The following is a 27,392-nucleotide window of genomic DNA, read 5'->3' as shown; positions in this document are numbered from 1 at the left end:
AGCTGCTTCAGTTTCAGGGTTCTGGTGTTATGCACTCTGGCATACTATCACATCTTACTGGGATGCTTGAATAGAACAGAGCTATTACTGTTATTATATACATTTATTTGCAAAAAATATGTTTTTCCTGCTGTGAAAAAAGGCCTGTAATGTAACACAAGCATGCAGCAAAAGAACTGTTTTCTCTGGCAGTTCTTTGTCTTTGTTATCACTCCTCTCCTAACTTGTTTTTCTTACCTGTTCTCCATTGTTCTGTGCCGTTTCCTCTTCCTCCTGGCTACCTGCGCACTCAGGTTTCTCCTTGTTTGTGGGCTTTTCACAGCCAGATGCAGCACTATTAGGCTGGCCATCCTGCCTCTTCCTCAAGCACTTCCTGTTTCTGCTGAAGTTTCTACGGCAACGACTGACCAGGAATTCCTTATATTGTAGCGTCTCAGGAAAGTCATCGTCCTCATTGCCATCGTTGCCCTCTCTTTCTTCAGCGTCGGATGAAGAGGACTCTCCAACATCAGAGATCACCTGGTTGTCTGTGCAATGGTCATAATCGCAGAACACAATGGCACTTGGCTTGTGCTTTACTATTCTCAGCAGATCCAATGAACAGTCCTCTGATGCATCCACAGGTGCTAGCAGATGGTTGCTTTTATCCCAATCTGCTCCAGGAGGCACGTCTGAACTGCATTCACAGTGTCCATTCTGCTTCAAGTCAGGCTCAGAGGCGCTCCTGTCCACCCTCAGCTCCTTCCATTTTTCAGCATGACTGGGCACGGCACCCAGAGCACGATGTAGCAGAGGAACGGGCTCAGACATGGCTCTCAGTTTGCTGTTGGGGGTTTGAGGCAGGAGGGGAACTTGACCTTGCAGGTCACCCAGAGAGACACCCACAGCCTGGGGGTGAATATGCCTGTCAGGCTGCTGCTGAACAGGCAATGCAGCTACTGGACCTTCATGCATCACTGAGGAACCAGTTCTCTGATGTTGAGTTTATAGTGGATCAACGGTGGCTCATTCAAACAGAGCTGTCAGTTAATGTAAAGCTGCTAAAATACAGCATGAGCAGATGATATTTACAATTTGGTGCAAATTTGAATCTCCAAGAAAATTCCTTTGATACCTCAGCTGGAGATGGACAGAAAGAAAGAGACACAGAATGTAACTTTAGCAAATTGATTCATGTTCACACACGTAAATAATATGTGCATGTATAATCCAGTGTAATTTGTTTCTGTAAAGGATGTTTATATCTGGTTTTAAGTCTGGATTTGTTTATAGACTTAAAGGGACAGTTCACCCCAAAATCAAAAATACACGTTTCCTCTTACATGTAGTGGTATTTATCAATCCTGACTGTTTTGGTGTGAGTTACTGAGAGTTGGAAATATTGGCCGTAGAGATGTCTGCCTTCTCTCTGGTGTAATAGAACTGGATGGCACTAGGGTTGTGGTGCTCAAAGCACCAGAAAAAAAATAAATAAAAACAAAGAAATAAATTTAAAAAATGACAGTGCCTTTCTCCAGAAATGATGACCCAGTTACTCATCAAAATCCACATACCCCTTTGTTAGCAGTTTCATGCAGGAACTATTTCTCTCTTCTGAACTAAACCCACCAATCATACCACTGCACAGTAGGAAGCATGCATCTACTCATGGACAAAAGGATGGTGCTCGTGGCGGCGTGAGATGTCAACCTTGATGGCGTCCTTCTCGGTGGGGCTGTTACATTCGCAGCTCAGTGCTGCTAGTTGAGCTAGCAAAAGATGCACACTTCCTTCTGCGTAGTGTAGCTGTCAGGTGCAGTTTGGAAAGAAAATAGTACCTACATTAAATATTTTATTTTCAGGTGAACTGTCCCTTTAAGAGGCATGCGACTGCTGCTTAGTTTATCTGTCAGTTTGATCATAGCTAATCATTTTTCTCTCAGTAAGACGTGGGCCATTACTGCAGTTTAAAATTATTCAATTAAAAATATTCCCACTATTTTGATAGTGTGAATAATCTACTTTTAGAAGCAGATATGAGTTAAAAGAGACACTTTGGGGCAAAATAATCACAAATGTGACTGGCCCATACCAAAACAACACATTTGTCTTCACAAAAACTCCACAGGGCACCAGGCACTTTTTTTGGCACATGCATATTGCTCAAACACATTGTTTTTTCCTGGTGGATATTTTTGGCTGCGGCCAGCACACCCTTCCCTTGCCTGGCATTTTTTCTTTGTTTTTCAATCACACAGTGTGGGTCATAAAAACAGGTTAAAATTCTGGAAACTCTATTTGTGGAAAACATAGACAACATGTAGACATACAAATCCTTTTTGTATATTTACATGCTGTCTGTGTCATCATTGTATCTAAATCACATGTCAATTAATCTTTGAAAAATAATACATTTCAGTAGCCAAACAACCTCTAAATGTCAGAAACTAATTATCTTAATTTCAACAATTGCCACTTAGGAGCATTTGTAACTGTTAGGTTTTTTTTTAACATTTCAGGAACTAAAGTTTGCTTTATAAAGACACACTGAATTCAGAATTCAACATACCGGAGGTTTTTGTTCAGAAGTTGTGTCATCCAAGAGCAGATCCACCACAGCAGTCTGAAGTACCAGGACATATCCAGTCAATCCGAGGTAGAGCTTTTACGCTGCATGGCATCCATAAAACAGAAAGAGTGAGTTTACCTCTGAAAAGACCTGAATTGCTGTGAGGGGAGGAGAGAAAAAGAAAGGGTTGAGGAATGTATTTCCCTCCTACATTACCTCAGCAAGAAGACAGCGAGTTCCACAGGCAGGTGTTTGTGCTACGTGTGCAACTGTGTGTGCATGTGTGTGCACGGGTTTGTGTGTGTGTCTCTGTGTGTGTGTGTGTGTGTGTGTGTAAATGCAAGCGTGTGCAAGAGAAAAATCAATTATGTACTCAAAGCAAATGTAGTATGAGTTCTGTTGTGGAAATGATCAGACAGATTAAATAGCTGCACGCACATTAAACAAACAGACTTCGATTAAAAGGCTCGGGGTCTGAGTCGCACCTTTCCCCCTCCCCATTCCTCCTTCTCACTCAGTGCTTTATAATATAGCTCGAGGCAAAGGGTTTTTCACCTCAGAAGCACATTCCTTAACAACACATGAGGTAATGCCTTTAACACATTCTTATCCTCTCTAATTCGCTCTCAGTTCATAATGTTTGTGACTGCAGCCACACTGTAAAGCTTTGATCAACAAGAAAGGACTTAACGTCCTCACAAAGCTGTCGCTGGACTGTGGAATTCCTCAAGTTTGCCAGCAAACATAGAATTTTATGTTTTGAAGGTCAAGAGTGCAAACCTGTTATTTGTATGTTAACCTTGAGGATGATTCTGCATGTTGAGGCCTGTTTGACCCTTAAGGTCTTGGGGAAGAACAGATCTGGTCAAGGTTGTGGGTGTACTAAGAGTTAAAAGTGACGCTATATTCAAGTGTGAATTGTCTGTCTAGAATGTCTCTTCACCCAAGATCACAACATTTTTCCCAGAGTGCCGTCTTACTTATTAAAGTATAAAGAAAAGACCACAAACCCAATGCTATTGAAAATCTCCTTATGTTTTGGGGTGAACTGCCCCTTTAAAATAAGTCCTTACAACAGGGGTGTCCAAACTTTTTTCAAATGGGAGCCAGATTAGATTATCTGAAAGTGCCTGGGAGCCATCTGCTTCTCACATCATATGGGAAAAATACATAAATAAATTATAAATGAATAAAATAAAAATAAATAAATGAATTAATTGAAAGAAAAAAAATCACAAAAATATGACACAAATGCAACTGTATCATCTTCAAGTGAAGCAATTTTCCTCTGTTGACTTGACCTTTTTGCTGTGGCCATGTCTGCTGTTTAGCAGGAAATATCTGCTGTTAGGTAACTGTTTGTTTGTTTGTTTGTTTGTTTGTTTACAGTATGTTTATGAAAACACATTTGTTTCACCTATGCAGTTCTTACTTGATGCATGTCTACAAACTGTATGATAAATGCAATGTGATCGTGCTTGATTAACCAGTATTGTGTTAATCCTGCAGTATATTTTGAAAGATAAACCGATTGCCGTTAAAAAATACTTCAAAGGGCCACATTGGCCCCTGGGCCGGACTTAGATGCCTTACAGCATAAGCACAAGATGATCTATTAGAACACACTTACTCATGAGTCAAAGTGACATGAATATGAATGAATGTCGCCTTACATGAAGGAACTTGATAAACTTCCACCACCCGTCCCAGATGTTCCACTGTCCTACATTGCTGGGTTGATGGACGCAAATTAATTTAACTCAAACATGTATTTCAGTACAAGCTACGCCAACCTGCTGAAACATGCTCCTCCATATATAACATTCCTGTCATACAGGGTATAGTTACCTGGGTCAGGCTACAGGAAAGCAGAGCAGAGATAAAGAAGAGAAATGAAGGCCAGGTGAGATTTGACAGGTAGACTCAGTATAAACACACACTAAAACAAATTAGAGAGAAGAAAGAGGAGGGTAATGAGTTCTTATGAAGTCCATAAATCAGTTCCACTAAAATGTTGTGACTTAGCTGCAGAAAAAGGACACTTACACGCCCACACTGAATTATGTAAGGCGTAATCTTGATAGTGCATACTGTAGATACCGTGTAAAATATGAAAGACAACAAAACCTATTTTGATAACAAACACTGACTTGCATGAAGTCAGATAAGCAAAGAAAAATGTGCTTTCAAACTCTATCACTGCACGACAGAACACATGGCATTAAATCTCCACTTCCTTGCTTGGTGGAGGAGGAAAAATACAATTAATGGATCATGTGTAAAGATTAAAAAGATAAACTATATATATTTTTGCATGCCCTGCTGCATGATAAATAAACAGGTTGTACAGATGATGATCAAAGAATAAGGGCATTTAATGAGACCCCAGTACAAACCAAACACATAGAGTCCTACAAAAGCTACCAGCTCACGTTCATTACAGCATGACATGGTGACATTGTGAGCTTCTGTTTTGGGTGCATGAGATTAACTGTCTCACATTCCTCGTGGTATCAATGAAGATTTACTGTCTCCACTGTAAATGTCTACAAATATGCTGCACCAAAGAAAATATGCTTTCCTTTCAATTCTATACAGGATAGGCCAAATTAAATGGACCCTGAGGAGAAATTTAGCTGCTGGGTTCCTATTAACCCTTCATCCCTCCCAACAAGACACATCTTGTCTGGGCTGTCAGTATACACACTAATCTCTACTAAACCATCAACATGATAAAAAAAAAAAATCATGCAAGAGTGACACAACTGGAGATCAACTCTTGTGGACTTCTGGAGAAGCACATATCATCACAAAAGATCAGAGGTGGAAAGTACAATTTATACTTTATATTCCTCACCACATTTCAGAGGGAAATATTTTACTTTTAACCATGGATGGACAACTGAATGCAAAATGTCACTTAAATTAACACATAACAAGGAAGTGACTCAATGTGACCAAAAAAGGAACACAAAAATACCAGAAAGATGCCAAAATAAGTATGGAAACAGGCAAAACACACCACAGAGAGACACGAGATGACCAATGAAGACATAAAATTACCCCAAACACACAAAAATACCATAAAGTAACAAAAAATTACCTCAGTAAGACACCAAACTACCTCAGCAAGACACAAAATGACCTCAAAGAGACCCAAGCGACTACAAAACTATGCAAAACAACCAAAAGGAGACGCAGAATGACTACTAAGGGACACAAAACTACTAAAACAATCAAAAGAAGACACAAAATTTCCACAAAGACACACAAAACCAAAAAAACTGATGAATAACAACTTCAAAGACAGCAAAACCACCAGCTCCCTGGTGCACAGGGGCCCATTTCATTTTTTTGACACTAGCTACTCTTGACTTTTCACACTGAAAAAAACAGGTGATATGATGTTATAATTGATGAGGATCAAAATTAAAATACTCTTACATGTGTTCATTAGAGATATAAAAAACATAACTATACATTCTATTATAATTTAAACTGCAAAAGGAGCAATTCTGCATGATAATCGACTACAGGCTACTTTTAATACACAATATTGTGCTTTTCATATTTTCAGTAGGCTACATTTTGCTGATAGTACTCCTGGAGTTTTACCTTCGTAGCATTTTGAAGTCATAATCTGAGTATTTCTTCCACCACTGTAAAACATGTTGACTGTGTCTCTGGGGATTTCATGGATAAATTGTTGCCGTTCATCTGACATGACACGTGCACTGCACAATTATGTTACTAACTAAAACTGTTGCATAAAACCACAACTTCATGACCCATAATTCTGTCAAAATGTAGTTATTGAGAGCGTGTCGTTATGACAAGACGGACTGCCCTCTCTGGTGTTACTTAAAATGGACAAGACACTTTCCCAAATCCAGTACTTACAGTTTTGTGGTTTCCACGATGACAAAGTGATTTACCACTCGCCTGCAGTAATTTTGAACCATTCGGCTCTCCGTAGCACAACAGGAAGTAGCATAGCGCGGGTTGCGTCTGAATCCTATTTCGCGGGAGAAACACTAACATTAACAACAGGCTGTCTGCTGTCAACACGGACTGTAAAAGTTACTAAATTCATACCGCGATGAGTTTGTGGGTGGACAAATATCGACCGACTTCCCTCGGAAAACTCGATTATCATAAAGAACAAGCGACTCAGCTGAAAAACCTGGTAGGAGGAACAACCTGAATGCTATCTGTGTAATTACGCTACGTTAGCATTAGCATCATACTCAATAGCTACATTAAGGCTGATATCGAACACTTTAATATACTTAAACTAGATAAATAACACTACGTGAGCATCGTTAACACGGTCATGTACGTGTATATATAATTTGGAGAGCAACTTGAGTTTAACTGGCTTGTTTATGATAGCATTGTCCTACATGTTAAAGTTGTTTTGGGGTAACGTCGTTAACGTAGATTCATCTCACAATGACTCTTGAAATGTTTGCTTTAATATTAGGAGTCGACAGATTGTCGGCCCGGCCAATTATTGGGGCTGATATTTGGCATTTTGCAAATTATCTGTATTGGCATTTTGTTTTAGGGATTTTCAACTAAATTGTTAATGTATTAAGGTTCCAAATATTCATTAGTTACTAATAATTGGTATGGATATCTGCCCTGAAAAACAAATATTGGTCGAACCCTAATTAATATAACGTTGCTTATTGGCATAAATAACATATAATTGAGAGCGTACAACACTATGAGCTTTATTAAATGTGGTGCAAGTCAAAGGTTTAACATGCAACACTTGTTAACAACAAATCTGTCTTGAATGGCACTTAGTGCGAGTAACTGGATAGTCCAGGAAAGTGGAAGCAAAGCTATTTATGAAAATCACAACCTTCTTCCTTGTAAATGTTTGTTTCAGGTACAATGTGGGGACTTCCCTCACCTGCTGGTGTACGGTCCATCAGGTGCGGGGAAGAAGACCCGCATCATGTGTCTGCTGAGGGAGCTGTATGGAGCTGGAGTGGAGAAGCTCCGCATAGAGCACCAGACCATCGTGGTGAGACGGGAAATCATGCCATAACTCACTGCCTGTACTAACACCACTGACATGCAGCTTCTCCACACATCACCCCCCGCAGTCTTCATGCGTTCATGACCAAATTGTCTGATGAAGGCTAACTTTGAAGGCTGTTTTTTTGTCTGCAGGCTCCCTCAAAGAAGAAAATTGAGATTAACACAATAGCCAGTAACTACCACTTGGAAGTCAACCCAAGGTAGGTTAATGATAAACAAGTAATTAAGTATATTTACTGTACTTAATCACAGTTTGGAGGTACTTGCACTTAAGTATTCAACTTAATTTCACTGAAAATTGTTATTTTTGCATGTGTGTTACAGCTGTAGTTGTTGATTGCTTTGCAGATTAAGATTTATTAACAGGTCGCTACAGCTGATTTGTAATTGGCTATCTGTCCTGCAAATTTAAATACAGCAGGTTGTTCAGATTTGTGGCTCCTGTGTTTTTGCTGTCTGGCTCAGTGTGACTGTCTGCTGAGCCTACGATACAACACAGCTTAATGCAAGATTTGATTGGCTGTATCTGTCAAATTTAAGCAGCAACTATAAAACATAAAATAAATTTCTCCCTTTTGGTTTCTCTATTTTTCCTTCTCAAAGAGAGACACAGGGCAAATGATTCACAGGGCAGATATGCATGCTATAGCAGACAGAAATGAAACTTAATTGCAGTTGGACTGAAGCGTTTCTGTTCTGTGTCTTACAGTGATGCTGGCAACCAGGACCGTGTGGTGATCCAAGAGCTGATAAAAACTGTGGCTCAGTCTCAGCAGATCCAATCAAGCACCCAGAGAGACTTCAAAGGTTAGAGATACACACAGTCTTTGTGACATTATAAGCTAAATGTTAGTTTGTGTTTTGGAATGGTCTTAAAAATCAGAGGATCAGCTTTCCCTGATGCTACCCTCTGCCTCTGTGACGCCATAATACAGTCACTGTTGTAGTGATTAAACACTTTTGTTCTCAGTGGTGTTACTAACGGAGGTGGACAGACTCACGAAGGATGCCCAGCATGCTTTGCGCCGGACTATGGAAAAGTACATGTCCACCTGCCGCCTCATCCTCTGCTCTACCTCCACGTCCAAAGTCATTGGGCCCATTCAGAGCCGTTGTCTGGCTATCAGAGTTCCTCTGCCGAGCACAGAAGAGGTAAGATGGAGATGACGTGGTTAGTAATCATTACCTAAAACATGTTTCATAAGTTAAGTCAATCTTTTTACCTTTTGATTTTCATGTCTGCCAGGTCTGCAATGTTCTGACGTCAATCTGTAAAAAAGAGGGTCTGCTCCTTCCACCTGAGCTGGCTAAGCAAATCAGCGAGAAGTCTGGTCGCAACCTCCGCAAAGCGCTTTTGATGTGTGAGGCCTGTAGAGTGCAGCAGTAAGTTGTAAAAAAATGTCCAAATCAGTCCTCCACTGCATTAACCGTGGATTAGCATGGACTATAAATAAAATAATCTTTCCCAGGTATCCATTCTCGGCAGACCAAGACGTCCCGGAGACGGACTGGGAGGTCTACCTCAGAGAAACAGCTAATGCCATCGTCAGCCAGCAGAGCCCTCAGAGGTAAGAAAGAGGAAGAGGAGAGGTTTAGTTTAACAGACTTGTGGGGATATTTTCATGCTGAATCTCTGCGTCTGTTCCAGGTTGTTGGAGGTTCGAGCCCGGCTGTACGAGCTGCTGACTCACTGCATCCCTCCTGACGTCATTATGAAGGTACTAGTTACTGCACCTCCTCTCCCAATTAAGTGTTTAAACAGTTTGCAGAGATGTGTAAGGTCATTAACCTTTAAGGTATTAACTGTGCTTGTCCAATCCTCCAACAGGGTCTGGTAACAGAGCTGTTAAATAACTGCGATGGTCAGCTGAAGACAGAGGTGGCTCACATGGCAGCTTATTACGAACACAGACTGCAGCTGGGCAACAAAGCTATCTACCACCTGGAGGCCTTCACTGCCAAGTTCATGGCCATCTACAAGAAGTTCATGGAAGACGGTCTGGATGCCATGATGTTTTGAATCTGAATGGACTTAAATACTTTTCTCGACAGGAGTTCTACAGCCATTGTTGAATTCCTGACATCTTGCTCTAAAGCCTCAACAAGACTTTGACTGGACTTGATACAGATTTACGTTTGTATTCTGTAAAGCATAGCCATGGCATTGACATAAATCAGCTCAGATTGATTCTTGATAGTCTAGTTTGGGGCTTTATGCCATGGATTGTTAACCTAAACATCAGCATTGTACACAAATTGTTCACCACCTCGAACTGTTGCCGAAGTTTTGTAAAATAACCCAAATAGTAGTGGCAATGACAAGTAAAGTTTTCCTAAAAATCTGCATCAAAGCATGACAATAAATTTCTTTGTTTACATGTTAACAATCTGGTGTTGCTCTGTGGATTTGACCAAATATGGATTAACACATTCCTTATCACTGATCAATATTTATGTTGGGTACTTGACGCAGCCTACGATGCTGTCTGATGTTGGTTAAAGATTCCAGTGATTGAGACAGACTGGAAACATGAGGAGAGGGTGAGACGGATTCATGCAATTTCAACTTTCCAGGCTGAATTGAACCAGCAACATTGCAAGTGTCTTTGTAATTCTGAGATCTAATACACCTTTTGGCAAATGTATTGTTGAGTACTAAGAACACAATCATTATTTTACAAAACTGCACAAACGAGTGTATATAACGCATTAATGGACACACAACCCATTAAGGCGGGTACAAACCTATAATTTCATCTGTTAATTGTACTATCCAGAGATTTAACTTCTTATTGAATTTTATGGAAACGTTTTTGCTAGAGTGCAAGAGGAATCAAAAAAATGGAAATGCCTGATGGGTGATCCTTGACTTTCCGAACGGCATATTGTGATTGTGGAACTAATGAAGCTTGGTGCCTTACAGGTTTTGTAACAACTTTACACCAACTTTGCATAACATTTAATAACAGTTGTAACACCTAAAATAATAAGTAAGTATTATAATTTAAGGTTGTAACGTAAAATTGTGGCTGAACTCTACACTGCTCAACATTGGGTCTCATTCACCAAACATTCTTGAGAAGAAATTAATACTTATAACACTTTAAAACCCACATTGTTTTTTAGGAATTGTTTCCAGGTAACAACAGAACTAACATGTTCGCACAAAATAATCGGCTATTGTTTTTGACTCAAATCTAGTTATACAATTAACAGGATTTAAATTATTTATAGTTTTAGCAATGATTTTCATTATTTTACAAAGCACTGTGGTCTTTTTAAATAAATTAAATATATTATACTATAACTACAGGTCACATTGATTATATTAATTGGGAACCATGTCATCTAAAAATAAGCGATTGATCAGAGTATTTATAGACGCGAAGTAAGTTAATTCCTGCACCACTCGCACAATGCAGCTGCAAGATGTTGCAAATCTTTTTTTTTTTTTTCTTTTTTTTTTTACTTTACCAGCCTTCCCTGGATACAGCATCCACCGAACGAGCAATATCATCCCATGCATCTTTAGATGTTATTTTATATCCCTACTGACACTCATAAACATGACAGCTCATTTGGCATTCACTCCCGCAAACCACTTCAGCACTATTTAAGTGTTTTTTAATATGTTTGGAGTCTGGTACTCCACCCTCTTTAGACTGTCAATCAGGCATTCTTGACCTAATTCTCTCAATATTATTTTCACATTTTTGCGTTAGCACACTGCCCTGCAGTCTTACGCCCTTTTGTGGGTACCTTTGCTAATTAGGATCAACTGGCATGCACATTAACTTACCAGGGTGGGGTAATTCATCATTATAAGAACACAGGTGTTAACAGTTCTGCAGTTTATGAAAATGTCATGAATATGACAAACTTGTTTTAGGACCTATGCTCAAGAACAAATTAAAAGAATAATAATAATCTAAAATTCTTGGTAAATGAGGCCCAAAAAGCTCTTTTTTCCCCTTGTCATTTATAAAAGGGGACAAAAATCCTGCAGTCACAATCATCAGTAACACTCATTGTGTCTCTTGGCTGTATAGTAGATAATGAGGCCCAGAGTGATCAGCACCCCTGAACCTACCAGAGTCAAGAAGCCCACCACAGGCCTCTTGACCAGCACGTGGCAGCTGAGGCAGGGCTGAGGCATGCTGGGACACTGCTGGGGTGCAGCTCCCTGAATGGGGAAGCCGTTGTGCTGGATGATGTTACGATAGTTTGAGAGAGACGCCTTTACGATGACCTCTTCGTGGACGTGGCCGTACAAACCAAACTCCGGGTCTCTCTGGTCGTTCAGGGCGTAAGCAAAGTAACCCTTTAGGTTTACACCGTCCAGAGTGTACGCTAAGGAGAGGAAAGACAACAGCATGAGGGACTCCAGATTCATTTTTAGTTGTTTGCATGTGCAGTTGAGTGTGTGACAGAAAAAACACTTTCCTTCCTATTTATCATTCATAGATAGCATATAAACTATAAATTATATATGAAGCAAGATGATTGTAATGCACTATTTTAACAGTTTTAACTTCTCCTATGAAGACATATTTAATATTTTAACTGCATTAATATTTAAAAAATAACTAATATCTGCTTACATTTTATTGTGTTATAAGATTTTATTTTATTATTTATTTTTGCAGGACAGCGCACAATTAATAGTAATTGCACCAGTGTTAGCAAGCAGAATATTAGCATATGTTGTCCCTGGGCAGGTAGACAAAGAAATAACAACAGAGCAGCACATGTATTTGTGTCACACAGAGACACAAAAATACATAAATATGCATAATGACAGTCTTTCTCCTATATGGGAGAAGTGGTGGTGCATTTTGCATATATTTGCCCAGGGGCCCATTGTCTCATAACCTGCTCATGGTTGAAATAAAGCAACTAAACGTTTACATAGAGTATAGAGCCTCTATAAATTAAAAATCTCCACAAAAGTTGTAATTGTTTGCAGCTGTTGAAAGTGCCTATGATAATTACTAGCACTCTTAAAATTTAAATAAGGAGCATATCATCGGGGCTTTTGTTTATTGCACACTCTATATCTAAATCTTTTTTTTTTTTTAAAGAATTTAGCATGATTTTCAGACATTGCTGTTAATGGAAAATGCCTCAGAAATATGGTACACAAAGTCATATATTTGATTTACTAGGTCGCAACTACGAGAAGTTTCAAAGCTCAAATCAAAAGTTTCATAAAGCTTTCAACATACAGATGAATCATTTCCTCTAATAGTATGTCATGGTTGACTTATCTTAGTGTAAACAAACTGTTTTCTGTGGGTGGTTGTCCCCTGGTGGTGACAGAGCACACTACAACATACAATATGACAACACATCACAGCATGATACTGCAAAGTTTCCAAGTTGCAGCCTGGCCTTTACTGAATGCAATCCAATAAACTTTACAAGGTCGGGTGACTAGATAACGAGTAACCTCAACTCCACAGTTCAAGCGTGGAGTGTTGATATTTTTGTGAGTGTGCTCTGAGTCAGCTGACTTTTCATGGGTCAGTGACCCAAATACCTGTCTAATAATTAAGTGCTACAGAGGCCAGTGAGGGGAAAAGTTTCATTTATCTCTGAGGGATTGATCACTCAGTACACAAATGCACTGATGACAATTTGCAGTTCTCAAGTGCATAATAATCCTAAAAAATCTCAACAGCAAGATGTGTATTTCTCTTCTCACCTTTCAGCGCCTCATTGATGTAGTTGTACAGGTAGTAGACTCTCAGGCTGTCTTTGAAGCGGGCTGGGTCTTCCTGGACCCCGTTGGCCATCACATAGACCGGGACGTCACAGTAGTGCTCCCTCACCTTCCACAGCAGGAGAGCAGCGTCAGATTATATCTCTGTTCAGGGTCTTTTATCAAAGTTTTTCACATTGAAACAATAACTAACTTGAGAGTTTTTATCCACTTAATATGAAAACACTTCAAGCAGCATTTGAGGAACCTAAAGTACTAAATCATAAGTGCAAAGGCTGTGAGTCGAGACCTGCTCAGCCAAATACTGTTTTTCAGGCAACAAGCTAAAATACAATGAACAAGCCACTTGCGCACCGAAATTTTGAGAATGTTCTTCACAAATGCTTAAACATTTTTTAAAAACTAACACAATACTTATTAGGGCAGGGCATACACATTGTAAAATAAGACCATATATCATCTTAGATTTTGGATATTGTAATATCATAAGTGTTGTCCTTTCCTGGTTTAAAAGGCTGCAGACAGTAAAATTATGCAACTTTCTGACCTCACCAGACTACTTTCTCTATTCTATTGTTTGCCTTTACCCACTTAGTCATCATATCCACATTACTGATGACTATTTATCAAAAACTTGTAAATATAACTGTAAATATTTTGTGAAAGCACCAATAGTCAACCCTACAGTATTGTCACAATATTGATAGGTGTTTAAGGTGTTTGGTCAAAAATATAGTGTTATTTCATTTTTTCCATATCACCCAGCCCAGATACATTTTTTTTTCATTAAAAAATACAATAACCTGGATATAAATTCTTCAAGTTACATCCCTCATTGAAATATCTAGAATCTATCATTTTCAACAACTGTTCATTTAAAAGTTTAAGAACCTGACATAAGTTGCTCCCTACATCTTTGAAAAGTCAATATTCTGATTTGTGCCGACAATTTACATATTCTGCTCACTGAAACATGCAAGTAAAGAATAAATAGCTAAATGCATATTTGAGAGGAGAGTAATTAAAATATGTGCAGCAATGATGATGATTATCATAGCAGGGTAAATCTTCATGTGTTTGCTCCACTTGTCTCAGATCAAACATCAACCATCTGTCCCCTACGTCTTCCCTTTACTATTTATCAACTTGCCCACTACTGATTCTAGTATAGAGGGAAAAAAATATTCAATTAGCTCAACATCCAACTGTTTAATTCTTCACAAAACTGTGCAAGAAAGCAGTCTCACCCAGTTGAGGGCTTTTCTCAGGCCCCAGGGCACAACAGGCCGCGGGGACATGATCCATGTGGTGTCTATCATGTGTTGGACCTCTAGCATGGCTGTGTAGGTGTACCTGCAGAAAAAACAGTCTCATTATGTGATGCCTCTATGATGTTGGATGAATCACTACATCAGGCCAAACTATTTGACAACTAAACTTACAAAACTATAGAAGGGAGAGTTGAAACAGAACACATCATGTAAACTCATATTCATCTCACTGCCCCTTGTTTCCTGTTTGTATGTCTATCAAAATAAAGGCAAGAAATGATTTTATCTTACGAGTCTTCCTTGGCATGTGTCACCAACTTGGTACTGAAGTGACTGATGGCAAAGAAGTCATATGCCCCTTTAACCAGCTGTCTGTCCTCCTCATTGAACACTGGCAGGCTGTTGACACAGAAAAGATGGAATTTTATACAGGAGATGAAATAACAGAAGTATTTAGGAAGTACACATTGGTAGCTTTGGTTTTCCCTTAATAAAGATATGTATTAATTGTGTATACTTAATACTTTTTTCTGACATACTTATTCTGTACCCATCACATTAAACATCTGAATAATCCCAGTATAAATCCAAACCTTCACTCCTATTACGACCACAAATACATCAATACACTGAATTACAGAGGCCAAATTATGTTGTTCTTAACTGTGATGTTTAGGCCTAGTCCACACAGACAAGGTTGTTTTCGAAAATAGGGTTTCCCTATTCTTCATTCTCAAAAACATTCCCATCCAAACAAGCGTTTTTATTAAAAAAAATCTCTGTCAGCGATATGACTGTAACCCTAAAGTCACACAAAGATGATGTTGGCCAATCAGAAGCCTATTATCAATCAAGTGCAACCTGGAGCAGTGACCTCCGTGGCTTATTCTGATGCCTCTGTTCCTCGAGACATTAAAAGAGCAATTGTATATTCATGTGTACACATGTAAAATGTCCTGTTAGCAGGTTAGATCCAGCTCTGTTTTGGTCATCTCTTCCCTTGCGTGAAATGTCGCCTCATTTGAGACACAAAAGAGATAATGTTGCACACTCTGACATTATGACTCAAAGACTCCATTTTCCCTGCAAACACATCAACACGGAAAACTGAGTGTCTGAAAAACTTCCCCCTGGACAGAGTTTTGTACAAGATTTGTTTTCAGGACTTAAAGCACAGTTTGTGTGTGGACGAAAGGCCAAAACGCATCGAAAAAGATAAATTTGTGAATATATTTTTGTAAATGTGGACAAGACCTAAACAGAATTGCTTATTCTAGTGCTAAAAAGTGACTGTATTAAATTATGAATGAAGTATTTGTACTCAAGTGAGTTGAGCTGACGCAGCCAGCTCCTCATTCCCAGAGGATAGTCCCCACTGCCAAAGATCGGCTCTGCAAACCAGCCAACGCGGAAGTCTAAAACCCTTTTAGCCGGTTCCACGTCTTCACGGCTGAGCAAAAACGCCGGCTCCACCCATTCCATGTGCAGAACCAGAGACACCTGAGACACAACGCAGAACGTGGCACAGGTAATCATCCAACATTTTCCAACTGACTGAAGTAACTCAACCTAAATTATGAAAGCTTTTACACATACTGTATTTTCTGTTTATGAAATGTTGTCAAGTCCTTGTGCACAAGAAAGCGTATTTTACATGAAATGCATCAGAGAGAGTAAAGGAGTAAACAGAAGTAGCACAAGCAGCAACATGGGCAAACAGACAAAAAACAAATCCTACACACAAATCACAGACAATGTACTGCACTGGCAAAAAGCTGTCTGCTTCGATATACACATATAATAAAACAACATACCATGATAAAAGTATTCAGATAAATACAATAAGCCAGTTCCTCCACTAACCTTTCCTCCCTGTTTGTGTCTGAACTCACGGTCGTAAGCGTGCCAGGCCAGAGCGTGCGCCCGCAGCATCTGATGACCCTCCTGATAGCTCACCACCTCGTCGTTAGGCTCATTCAGGGTGATCCACATCTTCACATAGGCGCCCAGCTCTCTGTAACAAAGTCTGGCATACTCTGCAAACGCCTTCGGAGTCTCTCTGAGAAAAGAGTCAAATGAATAAATTTATTTACAATATATCCCACACATGTATTCCAAAACACAGCACATCCACAAATAAATGGCAGTGAATATCCTAGATAAATTGTAGGATATATCCATTGAATAATCTATTAAAATTTAACAATGAATGTTGTTCCAGTAAAAGATGAAAATGCCATTACATCAGATCATATCAAAGACATTTCAGATATTGTGATCACTTGGTTTAGTGATATCGTTTTATTACAGGAAAAGGGAAGATGATACCATGGCAGCAAGTGATAGCTGCTTCATGTTGATTGTAACAAGGACAGATTGTTCCTGGGAACATTGTTACATGTTTACTTTGACATAAAACCAGTCTATAAATCATAAGAAAAAGTAATAAACCTTGCACAATAGAGATGGATGTTTACTAGCTCAGTGTTTGGAACAGATTTTCAAGCTCTAACAGTGATAAAACCTGCTCAGCATTCGCGTAAATAATCTTACATGTAAATTCAAATTTAAATTCAAATAGGGGTGTTGGTGGCTAAAGCAGGTGCCCCATGAATGAAGGCAGTGTCCTTGCGGCAGTGGCCTCGGGTTCGACTCTCGCTCGAGGCCCTTTGCTGCATGTCGTTCCCTCTCTCTCCCCCTTTTTTACGCTATTGATCTGTCCTGTCTAATAAAGGCTGAAATGCCAAAAAAAATAAAATCAAATCAAATGAGAAACTGGCCTTTAAAGAAGAGCGATGACACAGAGAGACTCCTCCCTCAGGTATCAAAACCCTTATAAAACCTGCTGCGGGTAAAAGAGCTCTAACCCCAGACTCATCGCTGCCTCTGACCTGTTCAGCCACTTGTTGGCGGTATCCAACGGCGCCGGCAGGCTGCTTCGCAGATGTGTGTGGTGCCACAGTGTGACCACTGGAGTGATGTTGGCCTGCATCAGCTGACGGGTGAAGCAGCGGTAGTAGCCCAGCAGGGTGGTGTTGGGATGAGCCACATCCCCTGTAGGCACCACAGTGGACCAGTTGAGGGAGAAGTGGAAATGGTTCACCCCCACCTGTCGGATTTCATCCACCTACAGGGCGTAAGAAAGATAAACATGGCACAACTTTTACTTTTACACATGCAAACCTTTTGAAAACTGTATATTATTAATACAAAAGCTATTTGTTGAGTGTCAAATACTGATGGCACTTGGATGACGGACTTGTTGAATATATTTGTAGTAGCCAGCGGGACTTAAAAACACCTCCCAGAACTCAAGAGCTCAAACTGGCTAAAGGGAGGGTGGGAGCTGTCTGCAAAGATACTCTTCGCTTTCTTCCTCATCCTTTCTGTGAACAGCTTTTGTGCCTTGACAACTATTTTGTTTGCCACTCACAGAATCCAAGAGTTTATTATTAGATGCACAGTTTAGGTGATTGTTCACGACAGGTAAGAGAAAAGTTAAAACACTGTCAACCAGAGTTTTGTACACTGGTTCTAAAACACCAGGGACATTAAGATTCTACTACGAAGACAGAGTCATTAAAATGATAAATGCTTTACAGGTAAGAGGACGTACCTGTTGACGGATGGTGGCGTAATCAGCACAGTGTGTGTTTCGGCGTAAAGGTGGCGCACTGAGGCCCTCCAGCCTCATCAGCTCTCCGTTGTTGGAGATGTTCCACAAGTAAACACTGGGGTCTGCAAACTGGCTGGGCGTGGTCTCCACCTGTGATACAAGACCCACACACACGCGCGCGCACGCACGCACGCACACGCGCACACACACACACACACACACACACCAATATCAACATGTACTCACTCGCCCTGCGTTTTCCACATACACACAAATGCAAATAAAAGCCAAATAGAGTGACTCTATAACTGTGCTTTTGAGCTCAGCTAGCAGACGCTGTGAGGTCACATGGTTTATAATTAAGAGAGGCTTCATTGTCATGGCTGTTTCTGAGCTGGACTTTCACCATTAAAACTGTGAGTTCAAAATAATGTAATGAACATGATGTAGCTCAGACAAGGACGAGAGGAGATGCAGCTAATAATTTCCCTTCTTGCAACACTAAATCAGAGGGGAAAAAAATGCTATAATAGGACTTTAAAATTTGGTCTTTTGCTTTTTGCAGAGTTAACAAAACTTCACACTTCACTTAATATTAGCGAGGTTTATACTGACTCCTTCAACCAAAGTTAATACACTGTTAATGTTTTCACAGGTTCCACTATTTCTGAGGAAGTTTCCTCCCTGTGTTTCATTTATTATCAGACCTCAGCCCTTTGGCACCCTCCAAAACTCCCCCATCATTCCACGACGACAAATCATACAATACACACACTGCTTCCTATCATCCTCAGCACACACACACAAACACACACAACCATGGTGTCTCACAACTTAAATTTTTTTTACTTTTAAAAACCTTTTTAAAATAATGTTGGACCAAATTTAAGATTTAGTCTTAAATTTTATTTGGGGACATGCATAATAGGCCAAGACTACTAAAATACAAAATTAACTACAGTTACAATAAAGTTAAATCAAGTATCTACTGTCTGTCATACTTTAAAGTTGAATAAAGCCTTGCAAAAAACTCGAATAAATTGGCGGTGACTTTAAAAAAATGATTTGACAATTTATACTCAATGTTTGCGATATAATTGTATATATCCCAAGTGGAACCAGCCGCAATACAGTATATTCGATATGTCGCCCACCCCTAATTAGAGTGAGTAAGGTTAATTTACATTTTGCAAACAGATAGGTGCAAGTATAAAGAAATAAAACAGTGTTAAGTTCTGATTTGTAACATCAGAAATGTGGACTTTGACACAGAAGAGTTTGACTCATTTTGACAAAAATAAATTCAAAGATTAAAATGTTTGTGGCTAATTCAAGACTATTTAATAACTTTCAAGGCCTAAAGTTTTATTTAAAGACCTTTTAGGAGTTTTAAAGGACCTACAGACACAATGAGAACACAGATGCATATACCTGTATGGAGTTGGCTGACACCCCCCACGCAAAATCACACGGGAAAACCCCCTGCGCTGGTCTGTTTTCTGGAAGTTCTGGGAAACCGTTCCTCTGGATGACGTTTCTTAAGGAATAATGAATAATCATCAATTCAGGAAAAGCTGAGCTGAGAGAGAGAACTATCTCTTTAGTCGTAAGGCATGAGTGCATGTGTCATCCTCTGCACAGTTTAATTTAAAAAAAAAAATGCCAAGGGATATACATGACACAAATTTAATATTGTGCATCCTGTGTTGAAATCAGCACTTGTCACATGACAGCGTGTACCTGTAAAAGGCGGCGGACGTCTTTGGCTCCCTCTTCATGTCAGGAGTGTTGAAGTCAACATAGTAAAGTCCCCGTCGTATCCCATATTCCCTGTGCCACTCAAAGCCATCTATCAGAGACCAGGCTGTGTATCCAATCACATTTACTCCGTCTATGACGATTGCTGCGTGGAAACACACGCAGACAGACGCACAGACCAGATTCAAGTCACTAGTTTTTTCTTACCTGAGATATCATTTTCATGTGAAATGGCTCATGCTCATATCAGAGATTTTGTGGTGAATAAATGACTCACATTTCAGTGCCTCTGCGATGAACCTCTTGAGGTAGTACATGTGTTTTGGGTCTTCGGTCTTGGTGTTTCCGAGGACGTACCTGTGTTGAGCAGCAGAGAGAACAAGATGATCCACAGTACAGCAAACTAAAGAACATCACAGACACATCAACGTCCAAACTTACCAGCCACTCTGCACCACAAAGATGGGCGGCTTGTCGTACTCTGCGTTGACCCAGTAGAGCAGCATCCTCAGGTCCAGATTCTCCTGCTGCCCAAACTTCAGGCTGTCGTTGATGAGCTGGAAGCTCAAGGCCGCTCCGTGAGAGAGGGCGAAGAAGTCGGCTGTCCCCCTCACCTGCTCCCTCTCCTCTGGGGTGAAGGAGGGCAGCCGTGAGCCCAGCCTGGCCTTCATGCAGGGAGGGTAGTCTCCGTCTGTGAACAGAGGCCGGGCGAACCAGCCCAGGACGTGGTCCAGGGAGCACTGGCACTCTCGCAGGCTTTCCAGGCCGGTGCGACTGGGTTTGATCCAGTGAGAGGCCAGCGCCATGGACAACTTGCCCTGCTGACGGGGTCGGTAGTGGCGGTTGTAGAGATGCCATGCAGCTGCATGAGCCTGGAGGAGAAAGATAGACCAGACAATTATTGACAGACAAAGGGACAGGAGAAGAAGAGGAAGTTGAAGATGTTAGGTATGAAATGATGAAAAGAGAAGGTCAGGGGTGAGAAGGACAAGATGACAAAAAGCCATTGGTCAAACTTTATTTTATTAATGTTAATGCCGAAAATAAAAACATAGAAATCAAAATTAAAAGATTAATAAATAATACTGAAAATGTGGGGAAAAAAGTTCAGCAAAAGAAAAGTAAAGCATACTTACTATACTCAAGTAGACTTGCACTTTACAAGAGTATTTCAATTCGATGAAAATTTATTTTTACACATTCAGAGGAACATTTAACTTTTCCACTTGTTTACTAGACAAGCGCCCTCATTACCACAAAAAAAGAAAAAAAAATATTATGACCAACAAGAACCAGAGCAAATGAGAGCTCAACATAAAAAGACAATTTAGCTAACAGACATGAATAATAAACAATAAGAATATTAGTATATTATAATATTAGTATGTAAGAATATCATTAGTATAGCATGTGCAAATTTGCAAATAATGTTTTTTTTTTGTTGTTTTTTTTTAAAAAGTCAAATAAATTTACTTTTTTGGGGGGGGCACCACTTATAGGAAGAACCGCTTAAAATTTTTAAATCAGTCTTACTAAGTAGTTCATGATTGCTCCATCTGCTACAGTAATTAAATGCTGCTTACACAATTATCATTGTGGATTATTCATTAAAAACCTACAATGTCCAATAGTTATGCATTTAGTAAAGGGACATTCTGCATAAGTACTTGACATTTAATACTTTAAAGATAATACCATATATCGATAAAAGATTTAAAATGTAACAGTTAAAACAAATCAAAACAAAACAAAAAAGTTATTTTGATCCCGTTAATTCTCTGCCCGGAACTCACTTTGAGGAGATTGTGTCCGACCCGGAACGGCAGATCAGGGTCGTTTTTTATCCCGGGAGCGACCACTCCGGTTCCGTACCCGTGCCGCGCCACCACAAACGGGTTATCAATGGTGATCCAAAACTTCACATCATCCCCGAAAGTCTGGAAACAGAAATCAGCGTAATCCTTGAAAATCCCCACAATCTCCGGGTTACTCCAGCCGCCGAGAGTCTGCTGGAGGTGGTCGGGCAGGTCCCAGTGGTAGAGCGTGACCACCGGCTGCACGCGGATCTCCTTCAGCCTCTTGATGAGGGTCCGGTAGTAGTTGGTGCCGATTTCGTTGTAACTCCCGCGGGTGCCGTTGGGAAATATCCTGGACCAGGACAGGGAGAACCTGTAGTGGCTAACCCCGAGCTGTCTGATGGCTCTGATGTCCGCGTAGGTGTTGTGATAGCTGTCGCTGCCGACGTCCCCTGTGGCCATCCGGTTCCCACCGCGCGTAAAAGTGTCCCAGATGGAGAGCCCCTTGCCGTCCTTCTCGAACGCGCCCTCCACCTGGTACGCCGCCGTGCCCACCGCCCATATGAAGTCTTTGGGGAAGGTATCGTAGAGGAAAGCCTCGTCTCCTGGATAGGGCAGTTTATTGAAGCGTCCCCACGTTTTCAAACCAGCGTTGGGCTTTGCGTTGGCAGAGGCGAAGGCGAGAAATGTTACAAGGGCGCGCAGAGCACTCATGGTACAGGTCAGAAGTGGCTTCTGATGTCCAGTTTTTCACTCTAATCGACATTTAACCACACTTGGAGACTGTCAGTGACTAAAACAGCGGGCTGTGGAGTGCAGCCAGCCAGCTGTGAACCCACCACACGCCGCCTCTACAAATCTATCAATTATTAGCCAAAGCACCTGACGCACGAAGGTCTCCAGGCACAACATAAGAGCCCCAAACGACCAATCGGTTGTAAAGCAGGGGCACATTAAGCTGTAACCAAAGGGATACAAATAAGGAGCGTTCATCTCAAAGTAAATCCTGCTTTTTTAAGTCTGTTTAAGTGCGACCTCAGTGGTGCTTTGTCTTCAAAATGAGCATTTCTACTTGAATTTGCGCACAGGCCAGGAGTGTGACCCAGGTGCAAAAGCCTGAATGTGATCTCAGTAACAGCACCATTATCATACATCTTCAGCTGGCAGATAATCTCATAACTTCATATAATGAGAGGGGGGGGGGGGGGGGGGGGAAGCAAACAGGAGAAACAAGGGACCCCACTTCACCATGGGTCCTTTTTTTTTTTTTTTTTTTTTTTTTTTTTTTTTTTTTTTTTTCAGGCCTTTTAGTGCTGGCCATCACCTGCATAAATAACTGAAGCGCTGTTAGGCTTTTGGATTCTGTGTGTGTGTGTGTGTGTGTGTGTGTGTGTGTGTGTGTGTGCGCGCGCGCCTCAGTGTGTTACGATAAAGGAATAAATTGTCAGTATTCAGACAAAGGCGTGACCCAACACAGCCCAAAATGAACATAAGAGAACTATAAGACATTATTATTTGACACAGGTGAGTTTTCATGTCTACATGCATTGTAAACACAATGTGGGCCTATGCATGTGAGCAAGTTATGAAACATTACTGTTATGTCTCTTTCGGTTAGAAATGTATTTTATTCATTGCTAGTCTGCTGTTAGTGTTAGCTATACTGATGTTAACCATATTTACCAGTTTTCACAGATGAAAAAAAGATAAATAAAATGAAAATGAAGCCTTTAGTTTTTCACAATGCATTTTTCATATAAGGAACTTTTTTTTTAATCACTTGCCTCTCAGGCCTTTGTTTTTTGTTTTTTTTTTACCATATATTCATTGTGTTTGCTTTGAAAAGCAGATTGTTTATCTGATGCAGGAAAACTCACCTGGCAGCTGAGCAACACATGATGATGGCCAGTCATGGATTATAACCAGGGGCAGAACGTGTTGTGTGGGTGTTTCTCCACTGAGCTGAGCTGCACTGGAAAGTGTGTGTGTGTGTGTGTGTGTGCATGCATAAGCGATGTAGAACATTGCTAGTCTCTATATATAATACAGGAAGAACACCATCGAGTGATGCTCAGCAGCACAAGAGAACAAACTGCTTGTGACAGGATGGTCTGTGTGGTGAATCAGAGCCAGTTCAAATACGGGGCTCAAAATTCTGGCCTCCCTGATGTGGAAAAAACAGCAAAAGGTGGTCTGACATGCTGTTTGGATGGGGAAAAATACTCTATGCACAAAATAAAATCTCAAAACAAACAACTGGTGCTGGCTAATCATTTTTCTGTTCTTGGCTAAACGACAGAGATTGTTGTCTAATAAAAACATTTTCATAGTTCATTAGAAATCCAAACTTTAAGTGGGGTAAAAACTTTTAAAACAGATTTGATTATTAAGCCTGTTGATCAGTTCCCATCATATCAAACATGTAGTGTGTGCTGTGTGTGTAAATGAATACCTTATATGCAAGAATGAATTCCCTCTAGTGCACTCCAAAATCTGTAGAAGCTTTATCCGTTTTTTCTGTTTTTGGCCTGACAACAGAAAAAAAAAACAATGCATCAGATCAGTTGTTGTTGTTCTGTGGCATACAACAGCTTTTACATGGTGAGCATTTTTTTGAAAACCAAAGGATTAGTGACCATTTTTGTACTAAGATGATCAGCTCTAAAATAATAACACTTGGCGGTCATTTTATCCACTATGTTCAAACAAAAAAAGTTCTGTCCGAGGTCTATACTGCATACTAATTCTAAGCAAGTTTTGTCTGCATAGTGTTTTCCTGGAACGTAACACAATAAAAGATACCCAAAACAACCAGTATGCATGCTAAAAACACTCCTTTTTTGCTGCTGTACTTCCCACTTTTCAATACACAACAAAGAAACACAGAAGCTGCTTACAGCTGGAAAAAATACAACTAATTGTTGATGGTGGTGAAACAGTTCAAGAAACACCAAAGAAAACATTTTGTTGCACAAACATGTTAATATGATCTCAATTTGGCTATTTATCGTTGTGGTTTGATACTATATAAGAAGACTACATAGTAATACTGTATAGAATGAGGAAATGGCACTGAGACACAGAGACAGACAACACTTATCTGTCAGAGAGACGGTGTCGTCAATCAACAGCTCCAGATCACAAACTTCTTTTTAGTGAAACACATTCAGTCCAGTCGCTGCCATGACAGCCTTTGTTTTAATCTCCCGCTCTGTTCTTCTCCTCCAGGTGGTTTGTGGTCTTCCTCTCTGATTCAGTTTCACAGTTGCTGCCAGGAGCTAAAATGCATTTTAAACAGTACATTTTCAGAAGTTTCTATGTGAAAACTTTTTTTATGGCAGATACATTGACCTCTCAGGGTAGAAAAACACAGGTGTTGCTAATAGCATCATCAGTGGCTCTGGTCTATTCAGGTGACCCAGTAAGTCGTAACAGTGAGCCAGCACGCACAATGCCAGGACCCTGCAAATGAAGCAGCTAAATGGAATAGAGCCATCATTAATTTGATTGTTTACACCTGTGCTTTTCCTTATTTGACAAGTCAAAATATCTGCTGTGCAACCTTCTGAGCATTTAAGCAGTTCAGAAAGTTCTTCTGAATTATGGGCATGCAAAAGGTTCAGAGGTGTTTATGGTTGTAAGAAAATCACTGCGTTTGTATTAACCCTTTAAAACCCGAGCAAATTGGTTTGACTTGATTCAAAAACATGGGTAGAAAGGAGGAAGAGCTGCTCTTCATCATTACATATTGCACTGATGCACAAGCATCATGCTCATCAAATGAGCACAAAACTTTCCAGCACTATTTACCGACGTGTTACCCATAGTCGCTGTTCATATCAAAACACCAAGCAGTAATGCAGCCTTTGTGACCGAGGCTGCTGCCATCTGTACCGCAACAATGAACGCCTCATTCAAAGCCACTTTTATATCTTCCTCTTGCTGTCTTGATACAAAATCCGAATTAACCGCTCAGCAGTTTTTGTACGTGCCACAAGGCACGACTGCTGTTGATTGCTGATTTTTTAATTGTATCACGGCTTGCATCTGTAAGGAAGCATCCACTTTGACTATGTTTTTAAAATGCTCTATAAATGCAGATCAACTTTTCCAATCATTTATTCAGGTTTTTCCTTTGTCACCATTTTGCATCTGTGTTAACAAAATCAATTTGTATGAAAACTCCATTTTGTTGGCAAGAGGCCATTGCAGGATTATACCCATCAGGTGTCCACAGTGAAACTAGAACCTGCGTCATCCCTTACAACCATGGACAGTACAACTCCTTTGGTATTAACCATTGATGTATTGAAAAAAAAAGAGAATGTCTTATATATTTAAACCACTGAAACCTAAGCAAACTGGTTCAACCTCTTTTGAAAACATGACTAAAACAAAGAGGCAATGAGCAACTTGGCAAGAAATGTGCCACAAATATAAAGAAATGAGGGAAAGATGACAAGAAAATGACCTGAAAATTAGTTTGAAGAGAGATTATGTTAATCTCCCTTTCTTACAAGGGAACAACTTCAAAGCTACTGCATGTAGGACAGAGTAACAATGCTCGAAGAAAGACTCAATTATAGATATTTTCAAAATATCTGAAACAAACCAAATTCTAGGTAACTATATTTCAAACTGTTATGTTTTTTTTTTTGTTGGATAGTATTTGACACGTTCTTGTTCCTAATTTGTTACACCTGAAGGCATCGCAGCTGATCATCTCCTGCAGGAAAAGCAAACCGCTTCATCCAAGACGTCAAACAGAAATAAAGAGCAATCGAGCATGTCGGGTTTTATAGAGAATTATATTGATACAACGGAGGATCTGACTGGGTGGATGTAAAGCCAAGTTAATCAGCAGTGACAAACACTACAACCACAGCTGCTCATGACTTCCACCTACCAGTAAGTACAAACCTAAAAATGAGACGCACACTACAATCTTCTCCAGAGGCAGCTCTACATTTGGACAGGTTTCTGACATTTTTTTTTGTTTTTCAATTTTTCAATACATGGTAAAAAAAGGTATTAATATACAGAGCTGTAAACAAAAACGCATGTTTTCTCTTAAAGTAAAAGGACACAATTAACATCACAAAAAAAGATAATGGTTAATCTCTTTCAGTTTTCCAAAGTGTGACACAGAGGGAATGATTGATGAGCGATATTGCTTTATGGGAGCATTTTAATAATAATAATATCAGCGGGTAAAAGGCTTTACAGCATCCCCCCAGTCAGCATCAAACACAACAACAGAACATGAAACAGACATAAGAGACTATTTACAAGAGTGATCGTTTTTTGTTTTTCTGTTAAAATTATTTCTACTTAATGTGGCGAACATCATCACAATGCAACACAATGCAACAACCCACAGCTGATGACACGATGTACTGATGTAGTGTGCATGTGGTATATGCAAGTGTGTGAACGTGTGTAACAGTAGGAGTGTCGGCGTATGAAAAGTTTTAAAAAGTTCAATGTCCATATTTTCTTTCCTACGTCATTCATCCACGACTTTCAAATAGACGCGCCGCTTTTGTTTGTCCTCCATCTATTATTTTTTTTTAGCTCATCTTCTTCGCCCTGCTGCCTTCTTGCGACCCTGGAGGAGTTACAAAACAAT

General features: G+C 40.0%; 3 protein-coding genes across 3 annotated transcripts in view; 1 reads left to right on the top strand and 2 right to left on the bottom strand.

Moving 5' to 3' along the window:
• Positions 1–6,509: 6,509 nt before the first annotated feature.
• Positions 6,510–10,960, top strand: rfc3 (replication factor C (activator 1) 3). The gene is made up of 9 exons (XM_042499235.1): positions 6,510–6,734; positions 7,446–7,583; positions 7,733–7,800; positions 8,310–8,407; positions 8,571–8,752; positions 8,847–8,983; positions 9,070–9,168; positions 9,249–9,318; positions 9,429–10,960. The coding sequence occupies exons 1-9, from the start codon at positions 6,648–6,650 to the stop codon at positions 9,618–9,620; spliced, it is 1,071 nt and encodes a 356-aa protein (XP_042355169.1). The 5' UTR covers positions 6,510–6,647; the 3' UTR covers positions 9,621–10,960.
• A 161-nt stretch (positions 10,961–11,121) lies between these two features.
• Positions 11,122–22,599, bottom strand: kl (klotho). The gene is made up of 13 exons (XM_042499234.1): positions 21,761–22,599; positions 20,409–20,839; positions 20,245–20,324; positions 19,950–20,112; positions 19,641–19,746; positions 18,210–18,359; positions 17,485–17,720; positions 16,457–16,652; positions 15,915–16,093; positions 14,885–14,992; positions 14,570–14,675; positions 13,305–13,431; positions 11,122–11,950 (listed from the first exon to the last, which is right to left on the bottom strand). Exons 1-13 carry the CDS (start codon positions 22,475–22,477, stop codon positions 11,616–11,618), a joined length of 2,934 nt encoding a protein of 977 aa, XP_042355168.1. The 5' UTR covers positions 22,478–22,599; the 3' UTR covers positions 11,122–11,615.
• Positions 22,600–26,542: 3,943 nt separating this feature from the next.
• pds5b (PDS5 cohesin associated factor B) overlaps positions 26,543–27,392 on the bottom strand; it is a 33,870-nt gene continuing 33,020 nt past the window's right edge. Inside the window, exon 35 of the mRNA XM_042499114.1 lies at positions 26,543–27,371. Within this exon, the coding sequence (XP_042355048.1) occupies positions 27,339–27,371 (33 nt within the window). The 3' untranslated portion in view covers positions 26,543–27,338. The remainder of the gene's footprint in view (positions 27,372–27,392) is intronic.

This window comes from Plectropomus leopardus, chromosome 13 (assembly GCF_008729295.1).
Source record: "Plectropomus leopardus isolate mb chromosome 13, YSFRI_Pleo_2.0, whole genome shotgun sequence".
Lineage (NCBI taxonomy): Eukaryota > Metazoa > Chordata > Actinopteri > Perciformes > Serranidae > Plectropomus > Plectropomus leopardus.
The sequence above is the reverse complement of the archived record's forward strand: the minus strand, read 5'-3'. Positions and strand labels throughout refer to the sequence as shown.

Excerpts from the sequence above, each read along its gene's own strand:
- rfc3 (XM_042499235.1), top strand. The coding sequence starts at position 6,648 with ATGAGTTTGTGGGTGGACAAATATCGACCGACTTCCCTCGGAAAACTC. Across the intron at positions 6,735-7,445 it reads CGACTCAGCTGAAAAACCTG|GTACAATGTGGGGACTTCCC; the intron begins GTAGGAGGAACA and ends TGTTTGTTTCAG. Across the intron at positions 9,319-9,428 it reads CTCCTGACGTCATTATGAAG|GGTCTGGTAACAGAGCTGTT; the intron begins GTACTAGTTACT and ends ATCCTCCAACAG.
- kl (XM_042499234.1), bottom strand. The coding sequence starts at position 22,477 with ATGAGTGCTCTGCGCGCCCTTGTAACATTTCTCGCCTTCGCCTCTGCC. Across the intron at positions 14,993-15,914 it reads CGTCAGCTCAACTCACTTGA|CCTGCCAGTGTTCAATGAGG; the intron begins GTACAAATACTT and ends CTGTGTCAACAG. Across the intron at positions 13,432-14,569 it reads TGAGAAAAGCCCTCAACTGG|GTGAGGGAGCACTACTGTGA; the intron begins GTGAGACTGCTT and ends CTGCTGTGGAAG.